This window comes from Sebastes umbrosus, chromosome 2 (genome assembly GCF_015220745.1).
Source record: "Sebastes umbrosus isolate fSebUmb1 chromosome 2, fSebUmb1.pri, whole genome shotgun sequence".
Taxonomy (NCBI): Eukaryota; Metazoa; Chordata; class Actinopteri; order Perciformes; family Sebastidae; genus Sebastes; species Sebastes umbrosus.
Window position 1 is genome coordinate 37,505,196 of NC_051270.1, and position 22,014 is coordinate 37,527,209.

At 42.3% G+C, this 22,014-nt stretch overlaps 2 protein-coding genes across 5 annotated transcripts; both read right to left on the minus strand.

The window, feature by feature from the left end:
- Positions 1 to 377: 377 nt before the first annotated feature.
- Positions 378 to 14,682, minus strand: LOC119503130 (NACHT, LRR and PYD domains-containing protein 12-like). The gene is made up of 14 exons (XM_037794729.1): positions 14,629 to 14,682; positions 14,037 to 14,186; positions 13,645 to 13,761; positions 13,165 to 13,281; positions 11,724 to 11,821; positions 9,650 to 10,979; positions 9,119 to 9,592; positions 7,461 to 7,634; positions 7,188 to 7,361; positions 5,630 to 5,803; positions 4,868 to 5,041; positions 3,288 to 3,461; positions 1,460 to 1,633; positions 378 to 803 (listed from the first exon to the last, which is right to left on the minus strand). Exons 2-14 carry the CDS (start codon positions 14,165 to 14,167, stop codon positions 731 to 733), a joined length of 3,384 nt encoding a protein of 1,127 aa, XP_037650657.1. The 5' UTR covers positions 14,168 to 14,186; positions 14,629 to 14,682; the 3' UTR covers positions 378 to 730.
- An 850-nt stretch (positions 14,683 to 15,532) lies between these two features.
- On the minus strand, positions 15,533 to 21,743 carry tssc4 (tumor suppressing subtransferable candidate 4). Of its 4 annotated transcripts, none has more exons than XM_037794835.1 (3): positions 21,569 to 21,743; positions 19,665 to 19,782; positions 15,533 to 18,122 (listed from the first exon to the last, which is right to left on the minus strand). In XM_037794835.1, the coding sequence occupies exon 3, from the start codon at positions 18,081 to 18,083 to the stop codon at positions 17,094 to 17,096; it is 990 nt and encodes a 329-aa protein (XP_037650763.1). In that variant the 5' UTR covers positions 18,084 to 18,122; positions 19,665 to 19,782; positions 21,569 to 21,743; the 3' UTR covers positions 15,533 to 17,093. The 4 variants fall into 4 exon arrangements, with proteins under 4 accessions (XP_037650763.1, XP_037650787.1, XP_037650779.1 ...); XM_037794859.1 differs by lacking the exon at positions 21,569 to 21,743 and adding an exon at positions 21,273 to 21,524; XM_037794851.1 differs by lacking the exon at positions 21,569 to 21,743 and adding an exon at positions 20,309 to 20,442.
- Between the last annotated feature and the right edge of the window lie 271 nt (positions 21,744 to 22,014).

Consider the following 22,014-nt stretch of genomic DNA (forward strand, 5'->3'; position numbering starts at 1 on the left):
ATTTTAGGAGCACTTGGACTTGGACTTATATAGCGCTTTTCTAGTCTTCCGACCACTCAAAGCGCTTTACACTACATGTCAGTATTCACCCATTCATATACTGATGGCAGAGGCTGCTAAGGTGCCAACTTTGCCCATCAGGATCTAATCTAGATACTCATTCACACACCGATGGCTATGCCTTCGGGAGCAATTTGGGGTTAAGTGTCTTGCTCAAGGACACATCGACATGTGACCCGGAGCAGCCGGGGATCAAACCACCGACCTTCCGATTGGTGGACAACCTGCTCTACCCTCTGAGCCACCTTGGTTGTCTGTTAATACACAGGTGGAGACTCATTTGGAATCCAGAAAAACTCAAGACTCCAAGGAACATATCTGGGATGGGCAGGTATATTTCAGCTAAAACAGACATAATTTGTAACTTTTTTATGATTTCACCATTTCACAATCTTATTTTTATGCAGAAATGTTTTGAGACAAATCTGACTCCAGAGATTGGTGTTTTGCTCAGGGACAGATCCAACAGGTGTTAAAGATACGGTACATGTGCCTTTTTTCTCTGTCTGGAAGTGATGGCGGCCCGTCTGTGTGTTGTCAGTTAGTTACAGTAGCAGGGCTGTCATCCTCTCAGTCTCCTTGTGGGCATGTAACAGCAGTATCAAAATAGTCCTGTTGTAACGCAGGAAGCCGTGGAGCATGCTCTGTGCAGGCAGGCTACATTTGGGCTTTACGGGACGCCAGTGTGCATGTCGAGGACGGCGTCGCTCATGTGTCGCTGCTCACCAAGGTGAATGTCTGCGCTGCAGGGTGGAGAAGAGAGGGAGAATGGAATTAAGAGTGAGTCACCAGTGAATAAATTCAAGTTTATGTTGTTGTTGTTTTATTGGTGCAAAAACAAAACAGAACAGATACAGAACAGTGATATAAACATAAAAATATATATATATATATATATATATATACATATAAAAAAGAACATTGACCAAATGGTCAAACTAGGCAGTGCTGATCAAATATGAATCAATATTCTGTTACGTTAATGCCTATTTCTCTCCTAAAATGTTTTCAGAATCATCTTGTAGTGCACGGTTTAGCTGTAAAATGAGAAAGTTAGTGACGCCGCCGCCATTGTGAAATCTGGTGAAGGAACGCCAAGTTCTGGTCACATGACCAGAGCAAAGCCAATAGGAATGCTCTCTCAATAAAATTACCTTTGATTGGTCAAAGTCTCCCGTCACAGGCTAGATTTATAAAGCCTGAAAACAGAGCCATGAGGAGGTGCAGAAGTCTAGTTATCTCTCAGAACATTTGAATTACAATATGCTGAAAGGTTATTATGGCATTTTTGCCCAATGATGCCAAAAAATATACTGGATACTGACACTTTAACTGAGGAAACACATCAATATACAATACTGCTGGAACCAGCATGGACCGACTCCGACCCTCTACTGACCTCAGAGTCTTGAGTCTAGAGTTTGGACTCTCCACAAGATCAGACAGCAGCTTCACTCCTGAATCCTGCAGCTCGTTTACTCTCAGATCCAGCTCTCTCAGATGGGAGGGATTGGACTTCAGAGCTGAGGCCAGAGAAGCACAGCTGATCTCTGACAACCTGCAGTCGCTCAATCTGAATAAAGAATAAATGATGAAGATAAAAAATTACTTTATAATCCAATCAGATGTGTTCAGGTTTTAAATGTGTAGCTCAATAGTACTATGTCCTAATCAATGAGCTCTTCCCTAAAATGAGTAGAGTGACTTTGTCATTGTGTTATTGTGGATCATCATAATGTCAGCCTTCTACAGACATCATCCAAATGTCACCACAACATTCATACACCTATTCATGTCAACACACATCAATAACATGCTGCTGATCTCTGTCATGTCTGGAATTAGAGGATCACTATATTGATCCTTTAAACGGCTGCATTTGGTGTGTACGTGTGTGTGTGTGTGTGTGTGTGTGTGTGTGTGTGTGTGTGTGTGTGTGTGTGTGTGTTGAAGGATCAATATCAATGATCAGACATTATTTGTGGAATACGTTGAAATGAATAGAAACCACAGAAATATTTCTACTTCATTAACTAAACTTGATGAATTTAAAACCAATATTATTTCAGAGGATCTTCTGTATCCAGATGTGACCATTTACCACAAATGATAAACATGAATTTACTTTAACAACCAACAGTGGACTGTGTGAATGTGATCAGGGCGTTCCTGAAAAAGAGAGCATTGCTCTCAGTGAACCTCCCCCTGAATAAATAAAGGTAAAAAAAAAAAAGCATGCGGACTGGAGCTGTCTGATGGGTGACCATGCCCAGGAGATGACCATCGAGGACGCTGGCAGGAACAGGACCCAACAGGAGAACCTGATTGATCCCAAGCTGCTGGGTCAAATCTGCATCGATCAGACTGATCTCCGGCAAGCACCATGAGACCATCCAGTTCCACATCCTGCAGTCTCCAAGGCTTCCCCTCATCTTGGGCTACTCTTGGCTCCGCCGCCACAATCCCAATATTGACTGGACTAGGGCCCATTTTGGGATGGAGCTTGGCCTGCCACCAAGTTTTCTTAAAACAGGCCGCCGCGCCCCAGTCAACCACTTCTTCAGGCCAAGGCGACCTCCCTTCCCCCGCACCGCCCTTATGACTGTGCCATCGGCCTGCAGCCCGGTACGACCCCCCCTGAGGGGCCGTCTGTGCTCCCTGTCCGCTCCAGAGAGGATTTCTATGGAAACAAACATTAATGACTCTTTGGCCGCTGGTATCGTCCGTCCCTCCTCCTCGCCTGCGGGAGCAGGCTTCTTCTTCGTGGAGAAGAAGGACAAGTCCCTATGGCCCTGCATCGATTATCGTTACCCTCTCCCCCTCATCTCTTCTGCTTTCGAGCTCCGGGAGGGTGCCACCATCTTTACTAAATTGGACCTGCGCAATGCCTTCCATTTGGTGCACATCCGGGAGGGAGATGAGTGGAAAACGGCCTTCAACACACCCACGGGACACTATGAGTAATTTGGGCATGCCCTTTGGGTACCCCCCTGAAAGACTGTCAAGGCTTTCAGCCTTCATCTAAAACTGTACCGTGAGTTTACTTACCTGCTTGTCCTGGTTCCTGTATATGCCGTGAATAAAAGACATTATCCACATTACCTGTCAGTGTTTGTGCTACATTTGGGCCAATACCACACCTGTTACAATGTTTGTACATAAATCAGGTTAAATTGTTAATTAAAGATATAAGATCTCTAATAGTAACAGAGAGTCAGTGAACTGACCTCAGAGTCTCCAGTCTACAGTGTGGACTCTCCAGAAAACCACACAGGAGCTTCACCCCTGAATCCTGCAGCTTGTTGTTACTTAGATCCAGCTCTCTCAGATGGGAGGGGTTGGACTTCAGAGCTGAGGCCAGAGAAGCACAGCTGATCTCTGACAACCAGTAGCCCCTCAATCTGAATAAAGAATAAATGATGTAAGTTTAGAAGACAACGTTCCTGCTTGAAATCATTCAGTGTTTAATAATCTGTTCAGAGCTGAAGGAGGTTTAGAACGTAGAAGTTTAGAAAATGTATACTCCAAACACCTGAACCCAATGTGTGTATTATTATCATTTATTACATGGCTGTGTTGAATACTTGATTCTGATTGGTCAATCACGGCGTTCTGCAGTCTGTAATTTCTGTATAGCAGACCATTGCTATGTATAGTAGACCGTTGCTATGTATAGTAGACCGTTGCTATGTATAGCAGACCGTTGCTATGTGTAGTAGACCGTTGCTATGTATAGCAGACCGTTGCTATGTATAGCAGACCGTTGCTATGTATAGTAGACTGTTGCTATGGACGCAGTTCTGATTTCGGACTCTGGAGGACCATTGTCAAAATATTGATTTCTTCAGTAAGTAGCCGTGTAGTAAGCGGGATAATGCGCAGCTAGCGGGTCATTGTTGTGAAATAAACCCCTTCAGGGCGTTGAGAGACCCCAGTATCACCCTGTCGGGGACTCTTTCACAGCAATGAACGGTTTGCTGTACATTATCCCTTACTTATTAAAAAAAACATGATGTGGAATATAAGATGAACATCAAGTGTTTAAGAGGTTCAGAGTGAATTATCCCTGTAGGATTTTTTCCTGTTATATTAAATTCAGGGTTGACTATGTTATCCAGTATACATTATTTGTTATATTGGTTGAAATGGTCTTTACACCCCGACAGCGATCCATTACTTATGAGCTCTGAAAAAGGACCGAAAAGAGCCGTCATTTATAGCTGCTGTAATCCTGTAAAAACGTCTACCAATCACTGCCTCGAGGTCTGCTTGGAAAGAACCAATGAGATGCCTCCCTGCCTCCCTGCTCGTACTCTAACCTTAGTGTGCAGCAGCCTGAGTTCAAAGTGCATCGCCGCCGCAAGTTTACTGGAGAATGGAAGAGAAAACTCAGCCAAAAGTAGCACTGCCAGGGTTACTTGTCATGAGTTAGCGTTGTTGAGTTGAGGTCCTCTCTCCGCACTGTGTCTGTGAAGTAGTTACAATGCGGCGGTGCTCGTGCATGTGTGTTTGGGGGGGGAGGCTTTGCCTTGGAAGGAGCCCTGAGGGGAGGGTGTGGGTTTAGACAGAGCTCCTGAGGCGATGCTACTTTCAAATTATGCTAGCTTTCCAACATCGTCGACCCTATCTTTAGGGTTTTAAATGTGTGGCTCAACATGGCTCTGCCACAGTCAATGGATTAAACCCCTGAAGAATTAAGGTACTCAGTGTGGATCAGTATAATATCAGCCTTATGTCTGCAGTTTAGTGTCACCACAACTTTCACATCATATTAATCTCAGTACAGAAGTAAAAAATGGTGTCTGACCTCAGAGTCCCCAGTCTACAGTGTGGACACTCCAGAAAACCACACAGGAGCTTCACTCCTGAATCCTGCAGTTTGTTTCCATCCAGATCCAGCTTTCTCAGATGGGAGGGGTTGGACTTCAGAGCTGAGGCCAGAGAAGCGCAGCTGATATCTGACAAACTGCAGAACCTCAGTCTGAATAAATAATAAATGACAAAGATAAAAATCACTTTATAATCCAATCAGATGTGTTCAGGTTTTAAATGTGTAGCTCAACATTACTATGTCCTAATCAATGAGCTCTTCCCTAAAATGAGTAGAGTGACTTTTTCATTGTGTTATTGTGGATCATCATAATGTCAGCCTTCTACAGACATCATCCAAATGTCACCACAACATTCATACACCTATACATGTCAACACACATCAATAACATGCTGCTGATCTCTGTGTTCATCTATGTGTGTGTGCTGAAGGATCAATATCAATGATCAGACATTATTTGTGGAATATGTTGAAATTAACAAAAAACAGAGAAATATTTCTGCTTCATTAACTAAACTTGATCAGTTTAAAACCAATATTAGTTCAGAGGATCTTCTGTATCCAGCTGTGACCATTTACCACAAATGATAAACATTAATTTACTTTAACAACTAACAGTGGACATCTTCTACAGTTTCTTTAAGAAACACAAGTAAGTTATGTTTGTACATAAATTAGGTTAAATTGTTAATTAAACTTATAAGATCTCTAATAGTAACAGAGAGTCAGTGAACAGACCTCAGAGTCTCCAGTCTACAGTGTGGACTCTCCAGAAAACCACACAGGAGCTTCACTCCTGAATCCTGTAGCTCGTTGAGGCTCAGATCCAGCTCTCTCAGATGAGAGGGGTTGGACTTCAGAGCTGAGACCAGAGAAGCACAGCTGATCTCTGACAACCTGCAGTAACTCAATCTGAATAAAGAATAAATGATGTAACTTTAGAAGACAACATTCCTGCTTGAAATCATTCAATGATTAATAATGTGTTCAGAGCTGAAGAAGGTTTAGAACATAGAAGTTTAGAAAATGTAAACTCCAAACACCTGAAGCCAACAAGACGCAGGTTAAAAACTGTAAAGTACAAAAAGTGAAACAGAGCTCTAATTAATATTAATGACAACTTGCTGCTACTTCAGTAAAGACGTAGTGATTTCACCTCTTAAACTCTGGCAGCTCCACCAGTGGATCCATCTATACAAACTCATGTTGTGCAGCCAAACACAAATAAAAAACACAGAAATTGATTCAAGATTCAACTCAAGAGCTCAAAGTTTCCAAAGATGTCAAATATGTCAGGATTTTGGGGAAATGTGAACAAAAGTCATCTACAATATAAATTTTAGGAATAGTTGAGTCATAAAATCAAAGCATCTTCAGTTTAAACTATTCAGTCAATATAAGCATCATAAAGCTTCACCATTTTTTAGAAAAAGTAAATACTGAATATATTTGTTATGGTCTGATAGTTGAAATAGAGATTATTTATTTTTCTTCTTCATATTGATGTATTTTTTATCATCATTTCTTTGAGAAAAAAAAACATGTTGAAAGTCAAGTATTGTGATATACAGTGGAAACCGCTTATAGTGATCACGGTTACAGTGATCATCTGCTTATATGGATCGAAGGGCTTGGGACAGAATCATTCCAATACAAACGCTGTTTAAATAATGTGCTTATACTAATCAGTAGTCCGCTTATAGTGTTCATTTTGGGTCTTTTCATACATGAGAACATCTGGCAAAACCTTTTAAAATTACATTGGACTAACATTAATTACATTTTTTTTTTGTTTTTTACTTTACTCCCTTGATACTCTACCTCCAAGGCGCAGCGAGCAAGGAGCCCGGGAAAAGGTGCATCATTCATCTGCATACACACTCGCGCTGCAAAGCCGGCCAAAAAATAGCAAAGCCTCACCGTCGGTGAGGGAGAATTTCTTTGTATTCATGTAATAAATAATACAAACGCCAATTAGATGGTAATCTGCAGGAGAAATGATGCACAACAACAAAGACTCACTTATGGTAATCATCCACTTATACAGTAGTGATCAATTTGACCCAGACAGACGTGATAACTATAAGTGGTTTCCACTGTATTAAGGTTTTAAATGTGTAGCTCAACATTGCTTTTGCCACAGTCAATGGACTAAACCACTGGAGAAGAAAATGTACTTAACATTAAGATACTCAGTTTGGATCAGTATAATATCAGCCCTATGTCTGCAGTTTAGTGTCACCACAACTTTCACATCATATTAATCTCAGTACAGAAGTAAAAAATGGTGTCTGACCCCAGAGTCTCCAGTCTACAGTGTCGACTCTCCAGAAAACCACACAGGAGCTTCACTTCTGAATCCTTCAGCTTGTTTTTACTCAGCTCCAGTTCTCTCAGATGGGAGGGGTTGGACTTCAGAGCTGAGACCAGAGAAGCACAGCTGATCTCTGACAAACTGCAACGACTCAATCTGAATAAAGAATGAATTATGTCGATAAAAATGAATTTATAATCATCTGAAAACATTTAATTTATAAAAAACTTCATAAGCTACAGTCGGTGAATTGACCTCAGAGTCTCCAGTCTACAGTTTGGACTCTCCAGTCCAGCAGAAAGCAGCTTCACTCCTGAATCCTCCAGGTTGTTATTACTCAGGTTCAGCTGTCTCAGATGGGAGGGGTTGGACTTCAGAGCTGAGGCCAGAACTTCACAGTGAGTATGTGACATCTGACAGTCAGAAAATCTGTCATGACACAAATATTACAAAATATGTTATTATGAAAGAGGACAGTGAGTCTCTGAGATTCCACAGCAAGAAAGTCTGTCATGATTATATGAAAGAGGACACTCTGCTTAAGCATGAGTTACATACTCAATTTTAAGAATAATAATCCTTTATCTATACAACACAGGTTTACAACGTGCTTTTAAGATTGAATACTGTGTACACAGCAGCTAAAAAATAGAATAAATACAATGCAATTCAGAAAAAGATTAGAAATAGTTTTAACAAATAGACAAAAAAAAGAATCAAATCTAATTAAAGCTGCAAGCAGCGATGAACGGGCCCTCGCACCTTCCCACATGACGCGGTACTGGCAAAACGCTGGTGGATGTGGCCAGGCACAGTGAAACCAGAACTCTGCTGAGAGTAATGATGCCTGCCACAAGAGTCTGCGACAAACCACTCCTGACTTATGAAAGGGGGCTGGACAAAAGTGTAGGGGGCGGGGAACATCGTCACTAATGAAAGAGGATCTCCCCGCTGAGTCCAATGATGCCTCCCACAAGAGTCTAGGACAAACGGTTCATGAGTTGTGAAAGGGGCGTGGCTAATGTGTAGGGGGCGGGGGCATCAGTCTATATTGGCAAGTAAATGACCTCAGGCATGGACCATCATCATGGCTGAGAAATTTGGAGCAGATTTGACAAAGAATGCTGAAGTTAAAACAACTTCCTGTTTCATGGAGAATCACGCCAAATGGCCGCAAATGCTACGGCAACGCCGTTCATCAAAAACTCACAGTCTTCACAATAATGCATCATCAAGGTCTTAAGGCTTTTCTGACCACATTTGTGGTTCAAGCACACTTCCTCATACATATCAAATATGATAAGTACAGAACAGCTGATTTCAGGTGCCGTATAAGGCAGCTTCAGCTTTGATAACCACTTCTCTACCTGGTGGATAGATAAACCACTGCAACTGGTTTCCACATGTAGCTCCATGGGGGCATTACTAATTGGTCCCACGTTCACTATGTCATCGTGGGGGACTTCCTTTCAGTCAAGAACCCAGCAAGGTCCCAGCCCAGACCTGTCACGGATCGGCCTGGGCCCCATCATGGAGGGAGGGGAAATTCTAGGTGGCTGCATCTGTATATGTTGTGGTAAGATGCTGGTGTGAAACCTCAACCACCTCTAAAGTCCTTGATTTGTTTTACCAGGTTTTCTTGTTGCCTCCATTACCCAAATACAGATTTATAGAAGAAACTGTTAAGTCTTAAGTTATTAGAAATATCATGAATAGAACTGTGTTCATTACCTTGACAGCTGGAAACCCAACCAACTGAAAAATCAACATTTTTTGCATTCAACATTTGACATAATTTATGTAATAGACATGGGGAACACTATTTGAAGGATAATAATTGTATAGTGTGTATATTTTAATAACTAAACTACTAATATACACTGATTTACAATGTTAATCACATCTGGACTTACTCAGCTTTTCTGCAGTTCCTCACAGCTGGAATCAGTCTCAGTCGTCCCTCTCTTGTTGTCTTGTACTTGTTCAGGTCCAACTCATCCAGAACCTCCTCTGACATCTGCAGCATGTAGGCCAGAGCTGAGCAGTGGATCTCAGAGAGTTCCTTCTCTGATCTGTTCTCTGACTTGAGGAACTCTTGGATCTCCTCTTGTATTGAGTGGTCGTTCATCTCCGTCAGACAGTGGAAGATGTTGATGTTTCTGTCAGGAGAGATATTATCTTTGTTCATCTCCTTCAGGTTGTTGATGGCTCTCTGGATGCTTCCTGAACTGCTCTTTGTCCGACCCAGCAGACCTCCTAAGAGCCTCTGGTTGGTCTCCAGAGAGAGGCCATGAAGGAAGCGAACAAACAGGTCCAGGTGGCCATTTTTACTTTCAAGGGATTTCTCCATGGCTCTCTTCAGGAAGACATCTAGAGAGGGGCCACGACTAGCATTGTTTCCAAAATACTTAGAGATGTTCTTGAGAGGAGACTTTGGGATTGACTCTCTGTGCTTGTAGTCTTCTCCCAGGAAGGCCTCCAGTACCTTTGTGTTGCTGTTTGTGTAACAGTGGAACATGTAGACTGCAGCCAGAAACTCCTGAATGCTCAGATGAACAAAGCAGTAGACTGTTTTCTGGAAGATCACACACTCTCTTTTGAAGATCTCTGCACAAACTCCTGAGTACACCAAGGCCTCTGTGACATCCAGACCACACCGCTCCAGGTCTTCTTGGTAGAACATGATGTCTCCTTTCTCCAGATGTTCAAACGCCAGCCTCCCCAGCTTCAGAAGAACTTCCCTGTCAGCCTTCGTCAGCTCCTGTGGACTCGTCTCATGTCCCTCACCATACTTCTGTTTCTTCCTCTTTGTCTGAACCAACAGGAAGTGTGAGTACATGTCAGTCAGGGTCTTGGGCAGCTCTCCTCTCTGGTCTGTAGTCAACATGTGGTCCAGAACTGTAGCAGTGATCCAGCAGAAGACTGGGATTAGACACATGATGTGGAGGCTCCTGGATGTATTGATGTGTGAGATGATTCTGCTGGACAGCTCTTCATCACTGACTCTCCTCCTGAAGTACTCCTCCTTCTGGGCGTCAGTGAAGCCTCGTACTTCTGTTACCCTGTCAACACATGCAGGAGGGATCTGATTGGCTGCTGCAGGTCGGGAAGTTATCCAGACGAGAGCTGAGGGAAGCAGATTCCCCTGGATGACGTTTGTCAACAGCACGTTGACTGATGACTTCTGGGTGACATCAGACACAACCTCGTTGTTCTTGAAATCCAGTGAAAGTCTGCTTTCATCCAGGCCGTCAAAGATGAACAGAACTTTACAGACAGCGAGCTTCTCTGCTGTGACCTTCTGTAATGTTGGATGGAAAACATGGAGCAGCATGAGAAGACTGTACTGCTCATCTCTGATCAAGTTCAGCTCCCTGAACGAAAGCAGAACCACCAGACTGACATCTTGGTTTTCCAAGCCCCCTGCCCAGTCCAGAGTGAACTTCTGCACTGAGAAGGTTTTTCCAATGCCAGCGACGCCGTTCGTCAGAACAACTCTGATGTGTCCCTGTTGGTCAGGTAAGGCTTTAAAGATGTCCTGGCACTTGATTGGAGCGTCATGGAGGGTCTTCTTCTTGGAAGCTGTCTCAAGCTGCCTCACCTCATGTTGGGTATTAACGTCTTCACTCTGTCCCTCTGTGATGTAGAGCTCAGTGTAGATCCTGTTGAGGAGGGTTCCACTTCCTGTTTCATCAGTTCCTTCAGTCACACATTCACATCTCCTCCTCAGACTGATCTTATGTTCATCTACAACCTCCTGCAGACCACTATCTGCTGAAAGAGAGAGACAAGTTTGAGACAAAACAAAGAAACGTATTATTTTCATTGCCAATATGAAAATAATCAATATAAGAACCTATAAAGAAGTAAAGGTTATAAAGTCATCATCCCTTCTTGAAGTCAAAACTAACGTCAAAGTGATTTTATATTTATTTTTAATAGTCTTTCAACAAGTCGCTCTGCAGAACGTATGTTTTTAAGTCAGAGAAGGAGACTGTAGCAGGAAAGCTAATGTTGTTCAAAGTCTGTGGCTCCTGTTCAGTTCAGTTCAATTCAATTCAATTTATTTTCATATAGCGTCAAATCATTACAGAAGTTATCTTAAGACGGTTTTCAAATAGAGCAGGTCTAGACCGTACTCTAACTAATTTAGAGACTCAACAAGATATTCCCCATGAGCATGCATTGTTATGCGACAATGGCGAGGAAAAACTCCCCTTTCATCAGTGTGTCTGTCTGTCTATAGTAGAGCAGTGATGTTGTTGCTTTACAGAGATTAATAGTTCTCCATCTACGCCGATGGAAAACAAACATCATTCTGATTGGTTAATGCAAAGATGGAGTGCTATCATAAAAACAAACATTTTCTCTCAAAGGAGAACAAAGTACAAGAGATACAGAGCAGACATGTATGGTGGAGAAGATCTTAAACAGTTGTCACAACAATAGTCAGTGTATTAAAACAACAAGTCCTGTTTCCAGACATGAAGACATCAGCAGACCGATCTACAGTCTTACTTTGTACAGTGCTGGTCTGACTGGCTGTCTGAGGTCCAGGTCTTGTTCTGGATCGGGACATCAGCTCCTCCCCAGAAGCATGACTCCTCTTCTTCTCTCTGTGGAGACATTACTTTATTACTAAAATCATTTTTTGATTGTTGGTGAAAAATATCCAGACTTGGCCGATAATGTCTAGAAGCTCAGATGGTCACAGAGACGAGTTAAAGTGTTGTTACTTTTCTGTTTGAATTCAGCATTCAGTCTGTAATGAAAATGTTCGCTTTATTTTAAAGGGACTGTTCGTAACTTTTTAAACGTATAAATGTGCCGGGTCGGGACACATGCGCGCTCGCATATGCGCGCTCGCATATGCGCGCTCGCATATGCGCGCTCGCGTGTGGCCGAAGCCACTGCTCCCCTGCCTGCTTACCTTGACTCAGACAGCACGCGTTCTCGCGTACTCGCTCCACCTCTAGACGTGAACGCGCACTCACTCCACACTGCAGGAGAGTTAGTTTAGTTCTGAGAATATCTAGTGAATGTACAGTGGACGTTTATGCAGAGATAACTGCTGCAGCTCCTCCAGACCAACAGAGGTCTGGTTGTCATATCGTTACCGACCGGGTGCCGGTGTCTTCCCTGTTCACTCCAGCTGCGGGCGGAGACAGTTACGTTACACGCTGCGGAGCCCCGCTGCCTCAGTCTGTGCTGAGGCAGGAAAAGCCAACACTAGGATCAGCATTGATTCATGAAGAGACCTTCGTCTGGTCAGCTAACATTACTGCCAAGCAGGTGAAATATAGAGTGATATTGTGGATTTAGCTGACGTGTGTCGCCTCACTGTTTTGAGCGATGTTCGTTCATGTCTATTTAGAGTGAGCAAGCGCGAGCCCGACGCTGACTTTCGTTTATTTCACGGCCACAGGTGTCGCTGTTAAGAAGCAATTCCTATCTGACTGTCTTAATAAACAAACTCAAACCATCAACACATGATGATCAAGGTGAGTAAATATTTTCTACAGATGCTTTTTCACCACATGTTGCACAATTATGATGTGCTCTGATTCAAGATGACACCCAGTAGGTCATAACAGCTGATTTTCAAACCAACAAAATATTTTGAGGACAAATTGAATTGAATGACACATTTGAAGCATATTCTTCCAGATTTTGAATAGTCGCAGATCTTTAGACCATTTCACAGTTGTAAACGTAACAATTCCAAATGTGTCCCAGTTTATTTCCTGTTGCAGTGGATCTGAATGAAAAAAATATTTTAATTGATGATAAATTGTAAAATGGAGATTCTCGGGTATTTTGCTACAGAAATACAATCAGTAGTTTGTATGTTTGTGTGTGATCCATCTTAGGTTGAAACAGTATCTGCACTTATAGTTCTGCATCAGGACTATAAATCTTTTAGCCTTAGATTCAGCTTACAGTAAAAACAGTCTCTTACTTTGTGTCCGAGGGTCCAGGTTCATTACTGAAGTCAACAAGATAATATTTGGACTGGTCACTCTTCATAGACAGACAGTTGGGTACTGGAGACTCTGCTCTCTGTCTGTACTGAACTCTGCAAACACCAAGAAGATTTTATTCATATCACATGAATCCTTGATAAATTCTCTGACGTTAAAACCATCTAATTAGCTCTAAACACACAAACTGTTGCTATTGTCAATATTTAGGAGGTTTAAAAGTTTGTAGCCGTCCTATTTGATCACATTACAGCTTTTCTAGGTGACCGACAGCAGTCACAGATACTAAGAGCAAGATGGCACAAATGATTTAGCTTTGTCTGTGTCACAAAAAGTAAAAATTTTAGTTGGCAAATAAACTTCAGTAAAAACTTTAACATACAAACAAAATCAACAGAAAACATTGGCGGAGATAGCTGAAAAATGAGTCATGTAAATGAGTTAGTAGCAGCTCTTACTTTGTGTCTGAGGGTCCAGGTTCATTACTGAAGTCCAGAGGATCACCTTTAGACTGGTCACTCTTCATAGACAGACAGCTGGGTACTGGAGACTCTGCTCTCTGTCTGTACTGAACTCTGGAAACACCAAGATGATTTTATTCATACTGCTTGAATCCTTGATAAATTCTCTTTTTTAGGTCATTAAGGTAGCTCTAAACACACAAACTACTGCTACTGTCAACAATAAGGAGGTTTAAAAGTTTGTACTTGTTTTCTTAGATTAGATTACATCTTCTCTAGTTGACTGACAGCTGTCACAGATACTAAGAGCAAGAGTTGATTTGACAGTCTGTTAAATTTTAGTTGTCAAATACATTTGTGTAGAAATTGTAATATAGCAGCTCTCTTACTTTGTGTCTGAGGGTCCAGGTTCATTACTGAAGAGTAGAGGACAACCTATGGACTCATCACTTTTCATAGACAGACAGCCAGAGACTAGAGACTCTGCTCTGTCCTCCTCTTCCTCCACACAATCACTCATCTTCTGATCTGAAGTCAGTCTGAGAGGTAAAACGGGGAACTGGCTGTGAGCCCAGAACACAAGAATCAAGACAAACAAGTTTGTTCAAGAGTCACAGGCAAGACGGAGAAAACATGAAGTAACACGCACAAACACACATGCACACACGCATGCACGCACGCATGCACGCACGCATGCACGCACACACACACACACACACACACACACACACACACACACACACACTCTACAGTACAATAAAACCACCCAACATCCACCTGGTCAGTTCTCTTTAATCTCCGCTTGTTTTCTTGGGTTACGGCAGGTTTAATGAGTATTATTCAGCGAGTCATGACTTTGTGTTCACAGATTAATCAAACTGTTGAGTTCATTCTAACATTTCTCTCCTCTACAGTCCACAGGGACAAAACTGACTCAGAGACTTTGACAGTAAAGTAATAAAATGTTGGATTAACACTCACCCTGCTTCAGCCTTCAGTCTTCATCCTTTTGCCTTGTTGTCTCTAAATGGAGTCTGGAGTTGACTGACTGAACACTTTCACCTTCCAGGTTCCCTCACTGTTCTCATGTACCTGGATCAACCGGATCAGTGTGGCTCCTCCCCTCTCCATTTACAGGAAATCTTTCACCTTAGAGTTGATCTACGAGTGTTTGTGTGTGTTACTCACACAAATCATCTTTTTAACACAATGTGTTTATGAGAATCTCTTTTGTCTTGAACAGGTTGAATTAAAAAGGGTTTTGGTCAAATGTTATCTCATTTTATGTTTAAATCATGTCAATAAATCCGTTTAGTTAAATACTAACGTGCTTTTACAGTTGTTTTTTTTCCAGAATAATGACTAAGATTTTTTTGAACATCTGGAAGAAAAATTATTCTTTCTGTTGCACAATAAAAGTAATTCTTAGTTGTAAGTCTTTTTCATAATCTAAACAGCCAGAAATGACACATCTTCCTTGCTCAATTAGTGCAAGACATTTTAAAAAGTGCCATATTATTATATTATTAGTTATATTTGTATGTTTCTTCCACTATTCCATGTTTTCATAAAATATAATATGTGAATATTCAGCTTTTTTTGTTTTTACAAAAAGAGAAAAGACATAAGTAATTTCCAGCAACCTGGATTCGGAAATATAATCCCAAATTCTCTACTCGTAAAATGTTTAAGTTACTAGTTAATTATTTATTAAATACATATTTATTGAATTTCACATGTCAGTATTTCAGAAGTAGTAGAAGCTTATCGTTAATGAGTAACTTTATCAAAAATGTATTTCTATTTTCCTGTCACACTATCAAGTTTCAGATTGAACAAAACAAACATTGAATGTTTTTGAAAGGATGATAAGTAAAACAAATAATACAAATCAATTTTTTTTTATTGCGACTATTCCATTTTACAGAACATGCAACGAGAAATTTAAATCAAATAAAGATAAACACTAACAGTTTGAAATTCCTACACTGGTTCTAATTTCCCTCCCCAGTTTGATCAGCTAAGTGTAAACAGGATGTTCTCACGTGTTCATGTTCTTTCATTTTAATTCCTTTATTCAAAATAAAAAATAAGAGTTTTCATTTTTGTCTTTCAGGCTGATTTGGATTCAGCTGATGATTCCTCGCCCCCATTACTGACTGTTGCTAACCTGTCAATCTTTCATTGTCAGCACATACAGTTCACAGCAGCAGAATTACCATCTCAATTCATATTCATTTTTAAACAATGGGTCTTTGATTTCAGACAGACAGCCTGGTCTCCTAAAAACTATGTTCACATACAATGAAACTGCATTGTCAATTACGTTTCAAGGGAAACATATTTTCTTATGGATTACGTTTGTTTTTCTACATATTACAAACACGTTTCTGGTCATAGTCTGCAGAGGAGGTCAGGACAGGTCAAGCACACACACAGGACTTCCATCCAGGAGATCGCTGTTATTGTCCCGTGTGAAACCAAAAATCAACGTTGACTTATATCTTAATTTACGTCCGTAACTTAAAGGTTCTCTATACGATATTCAGAGCATTAATATTTCATCAACTAATATTGTCTATGTAAAGATATAGAGGAGTAATGTCTGCCTGAGCAGAGAATGAAGTCTCTCTTTGTGTGTTAGAATCAGAGCTTCTCTGTGCTTTTAGTGCATGTGAGCGTGCCCCACTGGCTAGCTCATGGCCGCCGCTCTGCGCGGTTACAGCTCGTCGTGGAAGCATAGCGCCCAGCCTGTTGTTCCCCCAGGGGTTAACACTGTTGTTGTATGTTTCACTGTTAGTGTTGTTAGCGCCGTTAGCTGCAAGCTGTCGGCTCAGCCGTCGGCATTTTGAGAGCCGTGCGAAGGCAACGGAAATACTCCCAATCTTGCATTTGGCACCTTTAAATAACGTAACGAACTTACCTATCTTAAGCCAAACCATGATGTTTTTGACCTTTTTGTTTGGTTTTGTTTAAATTTACGGTAACCACGTGTTTAAAACTGTGACCGTAATCCGGGAGAAAAAGTTTTCCCTCGAAACGTAATTGAGAATGCAGTTTAGATGTATGGGAACGGTGTTTTGCAAGAGATAGGGTTGAGACAGGAGCAGCTTCTCATTTTGAGCCGACGACTGTTGATGCTGCCTCCTGAAATGAAAACGGTCACTGCAGCTACCTAATTAATTACGCTTACGTTAGCTCCATGAGTAAGTTGACAACACTGTCTCCAGCTGACTTTCTTAATGTTTCCAGTGGACTCCTTTTAAAAAGAGAACCATGTAAAAAGGTTTTTAACATTTTTTAACATTGTAACCCAACATGTCGCCAGCTAATGAAATACTCCTCGTCCTTGGATTTAAAATCAGCTTACTTCACTGTGCGGTAAGCTAGTTAGGCCGGCGGCATGCTGACATTAGCACAGATAAACTAACAGGGCTGTGTCGTGGTCAGTTGTCCTCTCGCCCTGAGCCCTTCCTGTAGTTCTTACGCTTGGTCTTCCTGAAGGAGGTGAAGGCGGGGTTGACCTCTTCCATATCCTCCTCCTCCTCCTCTTCTTCTTTTTCTTTCTGCACCGGTTTCTTCTCGTCTGGTCGACCCATTGCTCCCCTTGTGTCTTTTTCCTCATCTCTCGCCCTTTCCTCAGCCTTTTCTACACTCTGGTCTATTCTCCTTCCTCCAGCCTTCTCTTTCTCCTTGCCGTCCTCATCCTCGTGCTCCTCCTCCAGATGACTGAGGCGAGTCTCCTTCTCTTTGCCGCTAACAGATGACAGCTGATTAGCAGGTTGTTCCTTCAGCAGCCCGCTGGGTCTGGAGAAGATCATCTTCTCCCCGACGTTACAGGAGGTATCGCTCCGGCTCTCCTGCTGCTCCTTCGTCTGCTTCTCCTTCGTCTGCTGCTCCTTTGTCTGCTGCAGACTGGACAGGAAGTTGTGAGCCGCCCTGCTGTTGCCCTGATCGCAGGTCTCGGGCACATCTTCCAGACTGTAGTGGGTCCAGCGCTCCGGGTGCACTAGGTAGTCCGGGACTCCTTTCTTCTTCGCTGGTGTGGGGCAGCTGGGCGGAGGCCGGATCGTCTTCCTGCTGGGACGTGGAGGCAGAGGCCGAGCAAACACTCCGTCCGTAACGTTATCCGGGCTCAGAGAGGAGGAGGCCAGCCGGGCAACACTGTCCAGGCATTCAAAGATGCTGTGGCTGCGGTTTGAGAAAGCTGAGCCCCCTCCTCTCAGACTGAATGAACTCTGAGCTCTGTGTCCAGCAACTGGAGCAGTGATCACAGCCTCCTCGTCATCATCATCATCGTCGTCGTCCAGCTCTGGGTCAAAGGGAGCACCGCTGGGTCGTTCTTCAGGCTCAGATTCATCACTGGCTGACAGCTCGTCCGTATCATCACTGTTTAACATCTCGCCGCGGTCACTGCCATTCTTCTGATCACACATCTTAACAACAAGACTCAGCAGCTCGCCAAAATCTACAACCTGGTGAGAGAGAAAGAGGTAGAAACTCCAGCAAAACTTGTAATACAAAGAACAACTATATGGTGAGACCAAAGAGCAGGGGTGAAAGTAGGCCGGTACGGTCCGCTACTCCGTACCACTAAAAGACTCAGTGCCGGTACGCAGTACTGGGAACAGGGACAGCAGCTACCTACACAGCGCATTTCCAACAAGAAACACATCTGCTGACGTTAGGTCAACATAAACAACAGTTGGTTAGCCTACCTGCACCGAGGAGGTTATAATTTCGACCGTTTGTTTGTTTGTAAATGCATTACATATTCACTTTCATTAACATTGCGAGATAGGGCATTTGTGCGGCATTAGAATAGAATAGAATAGAATAGAATTCCTTTATTGTCACTGCACAAAGTACAACAGAATTAAGTAGCAATCCTGACGGTGTAACCACATAAAATACAGAGAGCTAAAAAACATATAAATAGAAAATATGTGCGGTGACCTTTCACCATTCATGTGGTGTTGGAATAATCTGAAAAATTAGTTCTCGACTGGGAAAATTCACGTCGAAACAACAACTCAAAAGCAGCTAACGTAAGCAATAAATCACATGTTCTTTGAGGTGTCCATATTACGACTTAAAGTGCATTAACACACAAAGTCACAGGTCGGAAGAACGACTTCCCAACTCAGGAAATGGGACTAATGCCGAGGCAGTCCCCCTTTCGGAACAGATGCCTACATCTGCTGCAGCTTCCTGTCTGATATCGAGTGCCTCTGGGTTTTTGGCAGGCAGTCCTTTCCTGACACACACACACACAGTGCTTGTAAACTGTTCAACTGTTGTTGATGAATTTAGTTGTAACTGTCTTCTAATTTTTTTTCTGTGGCACTTCCACCATTTAAAGAAATAACCTTCTATAAGCCTACATTTTTTCAGCACGTCTCTGGTAAACAGATTTAAAGTGGTGCTTTTGTGAGATTCTTCGTGGAGAAACTCCGTTTTACAGATCTGTTATAATCTGTTACAAATCTGATGAATCGATTAGTCAACAAAATCGTACGAGTGTTAGTCGACTAAGAATGTCTTTGGTCGAGGACAGGCCTAGCCTTTATGATGTCAAGTGTTTCTAATTTCAATTTGTCACCATAAAGGCGTTTAAGAACTTGAATGAATGTGTTCAGGGATGCATGAATCTGGGGGTGGGAGAAGAACAATATGAAGCCATGAAGGTTGGGATAGCAGTAACGGCAGCAACTTCATCTACTTTCACCCCTGCCAAAGAGTTTCAGCCTGTGGTCTTCATCAGGGTCATCACACAACACATGGGATATATGTATACCCCTCTGTTGTGCTGACATGGAGATGTCCACATATCCTATGGACTAGCTCTTACTGTAACATACACTGTAACCAAAAGTGACCGATGTCATGTTGGCATATGGCAGTCAGAAGTCCGGCATTTACAACAATATGTGTAATTTTGTTTTGGCCGGTTATTTAAGGATAGGTACCACCCGGGCTGAGAGCTGCTCAACTCTGTGAAGAGTATGTGTGCATACCTTGTTTGTGCTCCTGTTGTGGTGTCCATGTTGTCTTTGTTGGGCTGCAGACTCACTGGCTCTTTATGAAACTGAGGAAGCCAACTCCCCACACACTGCCACTCTGTTGATGATCAATCTGAGATTCAATACAAGAACAAGAACAAATGTCAACAAACCATATACTGAAGAGATCTGAAGACATGTGAAATAAATTGATTTTAAGTGACCCTCCTCACCCTTTACACTCACATTTTGAGTTTTTACTCTCAGGGGGGCACTGAAGACAAGTAAAAGACACCAGAAATGTGCAGAGCAAGTAGGGATGTCCGATAATGTTTTTTGGGGTTGTGTGTAGAAGGTAACCCACAAACTGTGAAACTCTCTTGGTTGATGGTTAAGGTTAGGATATGTCGTTAGGCAGCGAGTCTCGGGAGAGTTTTTGCAAGTTTTCGCAAGTTGTGCGTTACCTTCTGGACACAAATGTTTTTTGGACCCAATCCGAGTATTCTACTTTTGATTACCTGCCGATACTGAGTCCAATCACAGAAACTTAGATTTTCTTAAAGGTATAATATGCAACAATTTCCTAAAAAAACAATGTATAGACTGATAAAAAAACAAACAAGAAAAAAGTGCAAATAAGGTGGAATTAAAACATATACATAAATGCAAAAACAGGTGGCGGAAGGACTGAGAGGAGGTCTTGGGGTTGGGCCGCAGAAGCTCGCGCGCAATGCATCCTGTTACGTGTAGGCACTGCCTGCACAGCTCCCACAGCAATGCTGCTGAGGAAAACTAAGCTTTCTCAGTCAATAGGCTCGTTGGAAATGAGGCAGGCCGGCGCAGAATCGATCACCGGTGATCGCCGCAAAATGCATGCTGGTTAGATTTATGTCCGACTTGCTATGACATCATGCACACGTGGGCAACGATAACCTCACGAGATCGAGGCGGCTGCGGCTGCAGTTTTAGTTGCTCTCCACCGATTGCAAAAAAAAACAGTGCATGATGGGAAACATCTGGCTGTCGCCTGATCAAAGAGCTGATTGGCTCTTAGTTTTGACAGCAAACACTACTTGTTGTAGAAAGTCTGAATTTTATGTGTAATTGTAATATTTAACACTAGATTGTAGGATATTAAATTAAGGTTTCATCTGTTAAAAACATCTTGTGTGGTTTATAATAATAATTATAACAATAATGGTTATTTATATAACACTTATCAAAACGAGAGCTCAGAATCCAATCCAATGCCAGATACACGCACATTTCAACGTAGATTTACAAACAAATATAAATAAATCTGAACGTGGTCTGAAAACTACAAGTAGCCTACAGAAGGGCTCTAACCGGAAGTCACTACTCCTATGACTTCCTGTAAACTCAGTGAAGGATGCTGGAGACGGTCACCGCCCCCTGCTGCTGCCGCCTGTTCTCATCTCCTTTACCGCCTCAATGGACTACATTCACCACCAACACTGACCGGACAGACACATTAGAAGAGCTGAAACCACATAAAATGTGCTGAAATGTCCAATAACTGTAACTTGGGCTTTTCTATGAGAACCAATAAGGACTGACTGAGGCTCATGCTTCACACACACACGCGCCGTTTTAGTGGCATACTATACTGAATGTTGAAGATGTGCAACGTCCCGCGCATTAACCTCGTCCTATCAGAGGTGCGCGCGCGACACGGACAGCGTTCTGTGGAGCGTTCTGTTTGCTTCGCGTGAGCAGAACAGAACACCAGACAACGGCTCGTTAGCATGCTAATGCTAGCTGATGTGGTGACGTCGGTTTAAAGAGCCGTGCGTCGGTTCCGTTAGACCACACTATCGTGGCAGACATGCTACGCTTCAGTTTCACAAACGTGACCTTTATATTATCATACATCTTGGGTTTGATTGACCACGGTTTACCTCACTGTTGTTGTCACGACCGAACCAGCGTTTCTTTTCTTCTTCTTCTCCTCTGGGTTTTAATGGCGGATCACAAACAGCTGAACGGTGCAGAGCGCCACCTAACGTCCAGGAGGGCGTGACGTCATCACACCCTACAGCCTTTCCTCTCTGTGGAGGACCACAGGAGTCACGTGGATACTAGTAAAGAACTTAATTTAATGATAACTAATTGTACAATAAAAAATAAGCATTAATACATTTGTTTACAAATGTATTCATAAATCTATGAATAAGTGGAAGAACACCGTGATTGACCAATCAGAATCGAGTATTCAACACATGTAATATATGTATAAATATATATATGAATAATGGTTATCTTTTAACAACTTTCATTAATCCTTGTTATAGGCTTGAAGTGATTCTTACATTCTCTAACTGCAAGCGTGTGTAGCCTATACGCC

Bases quoted from the DNA above. Each gene is read 5' to 3' on its own strand.
- LOC119503130 (XM_037794729.1), bottom strand. From the start codon at position 14,167: ATGAGTGATTGTGTGGAGGAAGAGGAGGACAGAGCAGAGTCTCTAGTC. The intron at 7,362-7,460 runs GTCAATTCACCG...TTCTTTATTCAG, and splicing joins TGTAGACTGGAGACTCTGAG to ATTGAGTCGTTGCAGTTTGT. The intron at 5,804-7,187 runs GTCAGACACCAT...TTCTTTATTCAG, and splicing joins TGTAGACTGGAGACTCTGGG to ATTGAGTTACTGCAGGTTGT.
- tssc4 (XM_037794835.1), bottom strand. From the start codon at position 18,083: ATGTGTGATCAGAAGAATGGCAGTGACCGCGGCGAGATGTTAAACAGT.